Source organism: Loa loa (assembly GCF_000183805.2).
Source record: "Loa loa unplaced genomic scaffold supercont3.490, whole genome shotgun sequence".
Lineage (NCBI taxonomy): Eukaryota > Metazoa > Nematoda > Chromadorea > Rhabditida > Onchocercidae > Loa > Loa loa.
The window spans coordinates 13,337-26,735 of record NW_018108670.1 but is presented as its reverse complement, the minus strand read 5'-3'; the positions used below and the strand labels follow the sequence as shown (position 1 = coordinate 26,735).

At 23.5% G+C, this 13,399-nt stretch overlaps 2 protein-coding genes across 2 annotated transcripts; both read left to right on the top strand.

The window, feature by feature from the left end:
- Positions 1 to 1,063: 1,063 nt before the first annotated feature.
- LOAG_18750 (hypothetical protein) lies at positions 1,064 to 2,575 on the top strand (the record flags this gene model as incomplete). Its single annotated transcript, XM_020451412.1, has 2 exons — positions 1,064 to 1,214; positions 2,316 to 2,575. 2 exons carry the CDS (start codon positions 1,064 to 1,066, stop codon positions 2,438 to 2,440), a joined length of 276 nt encoding a protein of 91 aa, XP_020304807.1. The 3' UTR covers positions 2,441 to 2,575.
- Positions 2,576 to 6,058: 3,483 nt separating this feature from the next.
- LOAG_18749 (nicotinic acetylcholine receptor subunit type G) lies at positions 6,059 to 11,298 on the top strand (the record flags this gene model as incomplete). The annotated part of the gene is made up of 9 exons (XM_020451411.1): positions 6,059 to 6,187; positions 7,091 to 7,209; positions 7,493 to 7,554; positions 7,897 to 7,995; positions 8,495 to 8,619; positions 9,117 to 9,227; positions 9,936 to 10,080; positions 10,949 to 11,045; positions 11,163 to 11,298. The coding sequence occupies 9 exons, from the start codon at positions 6,059 to 6,061 to the stop codon at positions 11,296 to 11,298; spliced, it is 1,023 nt and encodes a 340-aa protein (XP_020304806.1).
- Positions 11,299 to 13,399: the final 2,101 nt, after the last annotated feature.

Genomic DNA, 13,399 nt, shown 5'->3' with positions numbered 1-13,399 from the left:
GGGAAAAAGAAAAGTAAAAGGGAGAAAGAAAGAAAAATAGACAAATGAATGTAAAATATTGATATTTGAGTGGAAAAAAGAAAAAGGAAAGATGAAAATTAAAAATTAAACCACATATAATTTGTAACAACTAGTAGGTAGCACAACGAAAAAAAAAAACGAAAAATATATATGGAATGATTTTTTTTTTTTTACTTAAAAAGTTAATTATGTAAATTAATGGGGGAATAATGTTGAAGGAAAAGAAATGAAATCAAAAAAAAAAAAGAAAAAAAAGGAAGGTAAAAGCAGGTGATAAGTTTAAAATAAAATATTGTGCTTTTTAATTAGATCAGCATTCATTTCAAATATCTTTAATAATTCTACTTCGTTATAAGCTTAAGCATAGTTTAAAGTTATTCAATGTGTTTTACCTTTTTGTCTTTTAATTATTTCAAATTCATTTCAATTCCAAATTTTCGTCTTTTTTTTTCTTTCATTCTAAACGTACTTTGTTTTTCGTTATGTATTCTTTTTTCGTTTTTTTGTTTTTTTTTGTTTCCTTTTTTAATTTTGTAATAAAAATGAAAGAAAAAAAAAGGAAATATGAGATGAAAAGATAACAAATGGTACTTTGTTTTTTTCTTTTAAAAAAAATATTGAATAAAATGTGGTAATTGGTTAGCAATTTAATAAGCAATTAATGAATCACTTTTTTTTTTTTAACGTTGTGATTATTGTAGATGTACTAAAATTGTGTAATTTATATTGAAAATTCATTTCATCTACCGTAATTTTTGATTATTATAAAAATAAAATTTAATGATAAAGATTAGTTCAATGGCTCAAACATTGATGATCATTGTTAATCTTTGCTTTCTTCTTTCATGTTTTATTTTTGATCACATTAAGCTAATGGAATAATATTTGATGCTAATAATTCAAGCAATCTTTTTGTACTTTTTTTTCTTTCTTTTTTTTTTTGAAATAGTTTTTGTAAAAACTGAAATGATATTTGTAGAAGAAAAAAAGAAAAAAAAATTATTCAAAATTTGTAATTTTCAGACTAAAAAAAATCAATCCTATGAATGGTCATCGAAAAAGCATGCTAACAATAATATTTGCAATTTTTCTTTGTGTCATTTCTCACTATTCGATTGCTAATCCAATAAAATATGATGAATTATGTCAACAACAATCACCACTTTTACTGTGTCAATTTGAACCAAATTCAGGTTTATTTTTTATTTTTTTCTTAAAAAATTTTTCCATTTTTTACTTGACATTTTATAATTTTTATTTTTCAGGAAAAAAAAAAGTCACGCAGTTTATTATATAATTTCAAAAATCCTGAAATATTAAAATATTATTTTACTATTTTGACGTAATAAATTCTTGCAATTTTTTTTTTCTTTAGTTGATAGAGGAAAGGTTTTGTGAAAATTCTAGTTTAGAGTTTTAACTTATTATGGAGCATTTTTTCGTCTTTTTTTTTTTTACATTTTCCACTAAAATAAAAGTAATTTATTAATGAAATCATCTTAAATTAATTGATACTGTTGATGCAATTTCTGTAAGTTAATTCAAATTTCGGTAAATGCTGAAATGATAAATTTACGGAAGAGAAATATAATTTCGAAAATTTGATTTGGTAAAAATGCTAATGCATCCAAAAATTTTAACATGCAATGAATTCGTCCCCATCTTCTCTTCGAATTTCTTCATATCAAAATATGTAAATGCTAAAAATTACAAATTTCAAGAAAGTTTCTATATTTAAGAAAAAAAAGAATTTAATTAAAGAAATTAAAGATTTAAGAATAATGCTGAAACATTGTTGTGTTTTTTTAAAAACTTTTCCAATTCGGTAAAACAAGAATTAAAACATTATATGTATTTTGAAGTTTTTTGATTAAAGTTAAGCCATTCGATGGTTTAACGACTCATATCAATGACAATGTTAGGCGGGGAATACACTTTTCAAGTTTTGAATAATTTCCTTTTTTTTTTTTAAACAAATACCATTTCAAATTTTGCAAAAGTTGGAAAGAAATTAATTCTATCAAAATTCAACAATATTTTTAAAATTTTGCATTATAGTTATATACGGGAGGGATTTTTTTTTTTTCAAAAATGCCATCAAAATATGAAACTGAAACAATAAAAGGTGCATTTAAATTTTATTTTTAAAATTCGATACTTTTAGAAAAAAAAATTTAGAATTCAATTTTTTTTCTTCAAATGATTTTAAAGTAGTTAAAAAATAAGTTTGATTAATTCAATTCATAATATAGTTTTTTCGTTTTTTTTTTTTAAAGAAAAAATTTCTTTTATAGCAAAACGAACAAATTATGATTTCATTCGATTTGGACGAAGTGGAAGAGTTCGTCCAGCAACATATGATTACATACGTTTTGGAAAACGATCAACTGAATTTCGGATTAATCAGGATTTCGAATAATTTGATAGCATAATTATTGGAGAATAACAGTGGTAATAATTTGTCGGAATAATTGGGAAAATGTTGAATATAATTTTATGCATACATCCTTATTTCTGTCTCTAATGGTAATTAATATTTGAATAAAGATTGAACAGTTGAAGTAGAATTCGATCAGAAGTTATGATTGAAATTTTTTTTTCCATCGTTATAATAAGTTTCAGCAAATGAATTGAAAAAAAAAATTTGGAAAATTTTACATACTTTTTGTATAAATTTGACATTTTCAATTTTACAAGTCAATTTAACAAACATTGAAGTAAAATTAAATAAATTAATATAAAATTAATATTGTAAGGCTTGTCATTTGTCTTTTACATTTCAATTTAGATTCTTTCAATTCAATTCAGTACATGTTCTGCTGGAAGTTTTAATTCTATTAACATACAAAACAAGGAAAAAAGAAGAATGATTAGTTATAATATGATACTATGGATAGCTTTATGCTAATTAATCTTAAAGATAAAAATAAGCTTAAAAAAATCTTTCCCACCATTTATATATATTATTTCCACTGATATTTATTTAATTAAAATTATATTTCTATTTCATTATTTCAATTTCCACATCAATGATATACATTTATTTTCACTTATATCCATATTACATATGCTTACGTTCCTCTTACATATTTTAATTCTTTAAATGATTAGAATTTAGATTAATTCCCGATTTGTGTTTATCATTTCATTCGAATTGAAACGATAACATGTATCGAATTGAAATTTAACTAATTTCATTTCATAAAAAATTAAATTGATCTAAAAATATAATTTATATTTTATTAATAAAATAAGCAAATATGATAGTAATGGATAATTTTTGAAAAATTCAAATGTCAACAAAGGAATGTAAAATTATTGGATAATTAAGAAGAAAAAAGGTACAATAAAGATAGTATCGACTAATGATGTACGCAATTAAAATTTGTCAAATGTGTGTCCAGACCATACGTTATACATAAATAATCAATAGCCCATTGGAGAAATTTTAATCGAATCATAAAAAATGATTACTGTATTTTAGCACCGAACAAATAAAATACTGTATTGTAAAATAAATATTAATAAACTCTGTAAAGTTCTGTGAAAATATGATGCAACGGCATTACTTATGGTAATTCATTTAAATGGGTTAATAATAGTGATATTGGTTGAAAAGATTAGATAATTGATTAATTATTAGATTATTTGAATGAAATTTAAATACTATATTATTTGAAATTTAAATACTGTATTATAAATACTGTATTATTTGAATGAAATTTAAATATTGTACTTTAAAAATTGACAGCTGTTTACTTAAAATTTTAAAATCTTTAAAATAAATCTTTGTGGCAGTAAGTGATAACAACGACGAAATTATTTGAAGCAATATGATTGGTGTGTTATTAACAATGGAGCCAAATAATATTATCATTTTATATTCAATTTTATCATTGTTTTTTTTTCGTTTTTGAATATAATTAAGATCTTAAAAGAAAAAAAAATGAAAACAAAACGTCAAAAATGAAATTTTGGAAATTTTAAACTTTGACAACCATTTTGTACAACCTAGACGTTATATAGCAGGTATGTGAGTTTAATGAAAACTATAACTTCAACATTTTGAAGCAATTATTCTGAACAATTTCTGCAAAAAAAAAAAAAAAAAGTTAAAGAGAAAAAGCCGAAGAAAAGTTAAAGATTAGCTACCAAATTATAATAATTTCAAGCCTTTAAATGCTCTATTCATGAATGCTTCATTATTTTTAATTGTACGATTCTAAAATGAATTTTCTCAAATGAATTCAAATTTTTAAAAATGCAATCATAAATGGTATAAAGAAATGAAAGAAAAAAAAAAGGGAAACAATTTTCGTTTCTTTTTAACAAAATAAATTTTTCACTTAGTTCCGTTTTGTTTTTTAAAACTAATTGCTATTTATGACAATTTTAGAGTTATTGCAAAAATTTAAATGGAAAAGTTGAAAAAAACAATATTTTTTGTTGAGTAAATTAGAATTGAAAATTGTAAATTTCATTATTGAATTTTATATCAAATTAAATGCAAAAAGGAAAATGCCAATTCCTTTTTACAATACTTTAAGCTTTTCTTTCAACTTAAATAAAATTTAATTAATTATTTTTTCAATAGCAACACATTTCATTGATATATGCAAGACAATATTTGCTAAAATACAAAATAATATATCACCTGCTTAGAGAAAAGGTTCGAAATGTTCATTTTTAATTTCTAATTGAAATTATCGGTTAATTTGCATAATAATTATTCATGTCGTTTTTCATTTATATTTATTTGAAAAAAATTTTAATGAAATAATTAAAATTCATTAGAAATTTTGTTAGAAAAGAAAAGATTTATAAAAAACAATTTATATGAAACCAATTTTGTCTTTATCCTTTTTTTTTTTAGCAATATTTTTTAACTGCCAATTTCATCTTTTTGGAATTCAAATATTAGCATACTTTAAAGTATAGTGTGAAATTTCATTTACTTTAATTTCAATATCTTCATAACTATATGATGTGTAGCTTTGTTCAATTCATCTAAAAGATACTGAAATGTAGGATAAAATTATATTTGCGCCAGTTGAATATCATCTTGATTGCTAGTTCCGTTCATTTGAAATCTATATAAAGAATATTGAAGTATAAAATAAGATTTAAGAACAAAAAAAAAAAAAAAGAAACTGTACTCTAAATATTAGTGGCTATAGCTAAAATATACAAGAAAAGTGAGTTATATTTCATCTTGGTTTATTAACTTTGGGAAAAAAAAAGCAACTTTAAATAGCCTGATAAATCAATAAATGATTAGGCTAGGCCAAGAAAGAACAATAAAATTATTTCAGTTAAAAATGATGAAATGGGCGTTTCAATTGCCATTTTCAACCATTTTACTTCATTTTTTTCGCCCATTTTTTCAAGAAGCAAAACATTACGATTACTTTCGATATCCGATTACTCATTCAATCACGTTTTTACTTTCAATTTTCGTTCTTCTTCCGCAAACTAATGCTCCTAGTAAGTTTTTTTTCTTTTTCTTAAGCTATCAACAAAACTGATAAAGCTAACAGGAAAGTAATTAATTAATATACAATGAAATCAATATGAAATATAATAAAACTAATTCGATTCACATTGTAACTCAGTAATACATTTCCAATCCTTATCATTTTCAACCTTTATCAGCATATATTCACTGATAATAACGGTAAAAGCAGTGAGAGCTAATGATTTACTTTAATTAACAAAATAAATCAGTGTGATATATTTATTCCTACTACTCTTCCCCAGTTTAATGAATCATTTATTTATACAGTTGCATAATTCGATATTAGCAAAAAAAAAATATTGATATTACTATCAATTAATGCGATAATTACAAGTGATAATTACATTTTAATCATTTAATAATTTTTGTAAATTTAAATAATTAAACTAACATATTTTGCTTATTTTTTTTTTTGTTTTAGAAAGCATAAAAATTTCATTCATTTTTAATGAAATTTCAGTAGAATTACCAAATATTCCGGATCATGAGGTAATCTCAGATGTTAATTTGAAACAACATGGGATGAACGATGAGCAACGTTTATTCAAACATATTATCCGGAATTATGATACTTCCGTACGACCAGTTTGGAATGCTAGCACTGTTGTAAATGTTTATATGGGTCTTACACTTACCCATATTTTTAATATTGTAATATTTTACAATTTTTTTTTTCTTTAAGATTTTTTATTTGAATGATGAAATTTTGTTGTAATGTAAAAAAGTATGATTGAGAAATTGACAAAATAGAAATGCAACAAATAATTGGTAATTTTTACGAATACATTTGCAATTTCCATTAATTTTCATTATAAACAAATTTTTCACGCAAATAAATATAAATTATATTTTTTTGAAATATTTGCTAAATTTAAGTTTTGCCAAATACAATTTGAATTTGAACATTTTTGCAGCAAATAATTTATTGTAAAATTTTGACGAAATGCAAATATTTGTAGCCAATTTCAATCTTTCATTCCTTATTTAGTTTATTTTTTCCCATATATTTCTTAAAAATTTTCAGCTCTCAAATTATATTGCCAAGCAAACAAAAAAAGAAAAAAAAGGCTTGCGAAAAATGGATATATTGTTTGAAAAAAAAAAAGAAAGCAAATATTTGAATAGAGGAAAAGTGAAATCAAACTTTGACAATTGCTTTTTTTTTAGGCCTAAACTATTTGAAATGGATTGTCGTTGCCAATTTATCATTTTGTTTCATTTGAAGAAAGAGAAAAAAAAAGAAAGAAATAATTCAATTTGTTTTGAACCAAACCAAACAAAATTTCATTTTTACCCTTCAAAAATCATTTCACGTCGTTTTTCATTTTTACTCAATTATCTTGGGATTTCATTTGTCATCTTTTGACGATCGATTCCAGTTTTTGTTTTGTTATAAAAATGAATTTTAAAATTGTCTCGCATAGAGTGAAAGGAAAAGATTCGAACAATTGCAAAATGAAATAATGAGCAAAGAAAAATAATTTTTTTTTTTTTTGTAATTACTTTTTTTTTTTTTAAATTTTTTCAGTATGAATAAATTTTATTGTTTTAAAGGATGAAAGGAATCAAGTATTGACAGTAAATGTTTGGGTGGAACAAAGTTGGCGTGACGAAAGGATTCATTGGAATCCAGCAGAATTTGGCAATATTAGCAAATTAACAGTGGGCAAAAAGTATTTGTGGACACCGGATATTGTCCTTTATAATAAGTCATCAATTAATATTTGACTTTTACCATCAAATTTTCTTACTGATTTTATTTAAATTTCAACTTTCATATATATAAATTTTGATTTCTTATTTCTTTTACAGTTAAACTGAGATATTTATCAGAAACAGGGGATTGTAAAGTAAAATTAAAATGATTTTTAAAAATTTTAAAATTTTGAATAATTAAAAAATTTTTTGTTTGATGTTTTATGAAAACTACAATTTTATAATTTTTATTTGTTTTAGTGCAGGAGATTTTTCACGTGGTTTTGTTGACACCAATCTTCATATTTTAAGCAACGGTGATAGTAAGTTTAATATAACAAAATGAATATGCAAGCCATTTGGAATTTAAATTTGCAAAATTACTACTTTTTTGTGAAAGTCAAATTTCTAAATTTATGGAGTAATTTAATCTTCGGAGGTAAGTATTGGATTAGAACGTATAATTATGCTATTAATTTGCATAATTGTTGACACAGTTCTCAAAGAAGTAAACATACGTGGAGTACGTTTACTAACTGTCAAAACTAGTGATGTTAAATTTATTACCTGATTTGATTTCCATTAATCAATTAAATAATCTCATTGAAGCAACAAATATTTTTAATTAAATGATAATCAGTGATTTATTTGATATAAATTTGAAGCACAATGGGCACCACCAGCAAAGGTTTTTTCAATATGTAAATTGGATGTTAGATATTTCCCATTCGATGATCAATTCTGCTTCCTTGAATTTGGCTCATGTAAATTTTCATCAATTTCAAGTTTAAAACTATTTTAATTGCCACAATTAATCTAGGTTTTTTTAGGCTATTTCATGATTTTGACAATTGAAGATGACAATTAATAAATGACTTTAGGTAGCAATTAAAATAAATGTCATCAAAATGACTAAATTCAATTCATGAAATGATAAATTTATGCAGCTAATTCAATTAAAGTAAATGAACTTATAATGATACTAATATTAACAAAATTTAATTACAGTATCCTGTTGAAGATGCGATTTATTAAAATGTTTAGAATTCGCAATTACGGTAGCACATAACTGCATGTTTGATATGCCTGCATGATAAGAGTGTTTCATACGTTTTCAATAAATAAATGTGCAAAAGAAATATAAAGTTACGAAAGTGATACTCCAGCGTAACTAGAAATTCTTTTAACGTGACCTAACGTTGACCTAATTTCTGCAATTTAATAATTATATTACATACTCTTCCTCAAATTACTGTAAATTAGGGATATACGATCAATCACAATTAGACGTACAAATTATGGAACGATACGATGGTAAAAATCCGTTCACGCGTGATTCCTATATTGAAAATGGTGAATGGGAAATTGTTGCAAATCGTACTCGTAAGGTATTGTTTTTACATCATATACTGTATGTTATTATAACCATAAGTAAATGTAGCACACGAACGTCAAAATGTCACCAGATGCATTGATATCATCAGATACCAGCGATTACTCACAATAAGCATTAACAAGATGAGAACTGATTGGTAATTAGTTTGAACCAATTTAACTTAACTTAATATTCTTATGATTACTTCGAAGAGTGTTTGAACCAATTTAACTTACCTTGATATTCTTATGATTAGTTCGAAGAGTGTTTGAACCAATTTAACTTACCTTGGTATTCTTATGATTAGTTCGAAGAGTGTTTGAACCAATTTATCTTACCTTAATATTCTTATGATTACTTCGAAGAGTGTTTGAACCAATTTATCTTACCTTGATATTCTTATGACTGGTTCGAAGAATTGAAACTTTTCAAAGTTTAATATTAAAGAAATATTGTACCAAAAATAATTCATAAGAATGATTATAAAATTGTACTAAAATACAATTTTAGGTACTTCGTGGTCGGCAAACAACCTTTTCAACAATTGTATTCGAATTGCATTTACGACGACGGGTGCTATATTTTATTTATAATATTATTGCACCATGTTTCATGCTTTCTGTAAGTTTTATAAAATAAAACTAATTCAAAATACACCGTAATCGATTTGATATCCACGATAATTACATAATGCAAGAACATGCATAGAGAAAAAAAAAAAGAAGCATACTGTACTTCCAATTATGCCATTATTATTTTTAAAATGAAATTTTACCATTTATTCTTTCAGTAATTCATCCTGTCGATAATTTTCTTTAGCTGTAACAATGATTGGCAGTTATTTCTGTATCTTTGGTTAATAATTACTCGAATTTAGATAATTAAACATTTATTACGATAAGTTTGTAAATCCAGTAACGAACTTAACGATTACAATTTTTAATAAGACAAATTAATGACAATAAAAATATGAAAAAGAAAGCTAATGATGTGCTTGATATCATCTATTCAAATTGACCTCGTTGAAACATATACCTTTATAAAATGCTTTTGGTGACCTCTAACTCTTTGCTTCCTCGAGTAGAGAGAATTCTGGTACAGTCTTGAAATTACAAGAATTACCGTTAGCCCATCTGGAATGATGCTCTTTGTTAGAGCATACAAAAACAGAATTTTTAGTTGACACAGTATATCAACAAATACAGTATGTTATAGTCGGTAATATCAAATTTACAATAATGGTTTATTTCGAGCTTTCAGCACATACTCATTATTTACTTAATTATAATTAATTAAAGCGATTTTTATTATTAAAGAATTTATTTTTAGATACTAACAATGATGCAATTCTTATTACCATGTGAAAGTGGTGAAAAAATTACACTTGGTTTAACCGTACTATTGGCTTATTCCGTTTTTAGTTTTAATATTGCTGAAAATATGCCGGAAACATCAGATGTTATCCCTCTTATTGGTAAATGAATTGTTGTTAATATTGACAAATATATTGTTGTATAATTATTTGTCATTATTTTTGAAATAATATCACAAAAATTATTTAATTAATGCTACAAGAATTAAAAAGAAAATATATTGAAAAACATTAACAATTTATATTTATTCATACATACTATAAGCATGATAAACTTCTGTTTGATAATTATTATAAAATTTTAAATAACGATTAGCAAATGAATGAGGAAATGAATGAAGTAAAGGAATGAAATTATCCGATCAATTTTTTTTTTTTGAATTTTTTCATAAAAATTTTATAATAATTTTTATAATAATTTTATAAGATAATAATGATTTCATATTTTATAATAATTTCATAAGAATTTTATAATAATGTTAGATGAAATTTCAAAAAATATCCATTATAATCTATCGAATGATAAGTTTGTTTAGTAGAAGTAAAAGAATGAAGTTATCCGATGGATTTTTTGTTTTGCTTTTTTTTTTTTTTGAATTTTTTTTATAAGAATCATTGTTAGATGAAATTTTAAAAAATATCCACCATAAACTGTCCAATGATAAGTTTGTTTATTAATGATAAGTTTATTTAGTGATTTGATGATAATTTATGAAATTTCAATCTGCAATGCTAATATACTTACTAATTAAAGCCTTTCATAAATTGTATTAGTATCAAGGGTTTTTCATCAAATATTTTTTAGGCTTAAAATCTGATTTTTTTTTTTTTTGACTTAGGTCTTATATTTAGATCGAGCAATAAGAGTAAATGTATTTCTCATTATTGATATTTGCAATATTTACTTTTTGATAAATAATCATTTTTATATTAATCTTTTTTTTTTCATTTTTAAAAATGCTAATTTTAGCAATATATTTGATGGGTATAATGGCAATTTCGGGTCTTAGTGTTTCTCTATCAGTTATCGTTCTTAATATGAGGCATAGTGCTGAACGAAATTGCAGGTTTTTCAATCAATTCATTCATTTTTTTATCATTAAAAGTTTTTAATCAAAAATTTTTTTTTTTGCCTTGAATAAAATTTGAAATTTTTATAAATCTTTCAAATATATTACATTTAGGCCACCATATTGGTTAAATTTTATTGCATATCGAATTCTTGGACGCTTATTTGGCAAAAAAACACCAAAAATACGCCAAAAAATGGAATATAGACGAAGCAGAAAAGATTTGATGAGCGAAATTATAGTAATATAATTCAAAAAAAAAATATTTCTTATAAATTTTTGTAACTAAAATATAAATTATTATATATGAAAACGAATTCGATCTCTTAATAATATCAATTATCCATTTATTGATTATTGATCCCTTTCTATTTAAACAATTCTATCTAAAATGTTTTTTATCTAAAATGTTTAATGTTTTTTTTAATCTGAAATGTTTTTTTTAAAAAAAAAATCTAAAATGTTTTTTTTCGAAATTTTTCGAAATCTAAAATATTTTTTTTTTTTTTTTTGTTTCATGAAAAAAGAAATAATCCATCCTCCAGGATAATTTCATTTACATGTATGATAATGTTTTACGTATCATTACATCATTCATCATGAAGTGAAATCAATCTTGATGAAACTTTTTATTTATGAAGTTAATATGTTTTTGATAATAGTTAACTATCATTTTATAATTTTAAATTTGAATCTTTTTTTTTTTTTTTTTTTAGATGGAAAGAATCGAAAATGAAAATGATCACGACGAATTGGTTAGGGAATGGAATCATATTTCAACTATCTTTGATCGATTCTTTTTTTGTTGTATTTTTTTCCTCACCGGTGTTGCTACCTTTTTTTTGTTAATAGCTCCACGTTTCAGTTATCGAAATTTTGATATGAATTTGTGAACTTTTTTATAAGCTTTAAGTTTTAATTAAAATAAAGAGTTGTATTAATAAAACAGACGAAAATGTATTATTATTATTCAAACTTAACCTCTTGTATTAAAAGGGAAAATAAAAACAACATAATAACTTATAGTAACTTATGCAATAAGTAATTTAGTAATTTATGCAATGAGTAACTTAATAATAAGTAACGCAATAAGTAACTTAATAACTTATGCAACAATTAACTTATTAACTTATGCAACAATTAACTTATTAACTTATGCAATAATTAACTTATTAACTTATGCAATAATTAACTTATTAACTTATGTGATAATTAACCTATTAACTTATACAATAATTAACTTATTAGCTTATGCAATAATTAACTTATTAACTTGTGCAATAATTAACTTATTGACTTATGCAATAATAATTTACTCATCCTTTAAAATTTCATGCAATCCTTCCTTCTTTTTCAATTTAATTTAATTTGTTGCTCATATTTTCATGTTATTTAATGAATGCCATTAACAAGATAATTATATAACAATAAAAAACAAAAATAAGTTGAAAGCCTAATATTTGTAGACTAATTTATTTGCATTTTCAACACTATCATATTGTAAGCTTGAAAGAATTGCAAAATGTTAAGGCTTATTATAGCAATTTGTTAATTTGTTAATTTAATCAACAAACAGTTCACTAATCATTGCTGCTTATTAGCGCTTAGAGCATTGATGATGAGAAATATCAACAGATAATTTGCATAAGTACAACGAAATGATCAATATTAATTGTGAATTATATTGGAGGGATGTTATATCATTGATATATTTGATTTTTACTGCTGGGTTAATTATGATTACCAATCTGCCCATTGTTGACATTAGCGATTGACCAGTAGGATGCTTCTAGATTGTTTGTTCGTGTTAAGTTTCCCAGTCTAATTGCTGTGATAAAAAAAAAGGAAAAAACTACTAATCTATAAATTTTAATTACTAATTGGTGACTTTTCAGGTGCATTTAGCCAATAATTTTTTGGAATTCATTTTTTTTTTCCAAAAAAAAATGATAATTATATCACTATGCTTAATTTTGATATAAGCTTAAAACAGTAGTATTATCAATTCTTTATTTATAACAAAAGCTTAAAACAGTAGTATTACCAACTCTTTATTTATAACAAAAGGGAATTGTAAATTTGCTAACAATAAATGCCTAATCATTCTTATCAGATTAATAAACAACAGATGAAATAAGCTAAAGATTATAAGCCTTTATAACTTACTTACTTTTCAATTTATAGAGCTATAGTTTCATTTAATATATGTGATCAGTTTTTCATCATGTAATTCGTTATAAATATTAGTCATGTTGATTATTTCTAATTTTTTTAAAACTTTTTAAAACGAGTTTAATCAAACATTCGACCTGTTCAAGTGAATAATGAATTTGAAACATGAATTAATACGT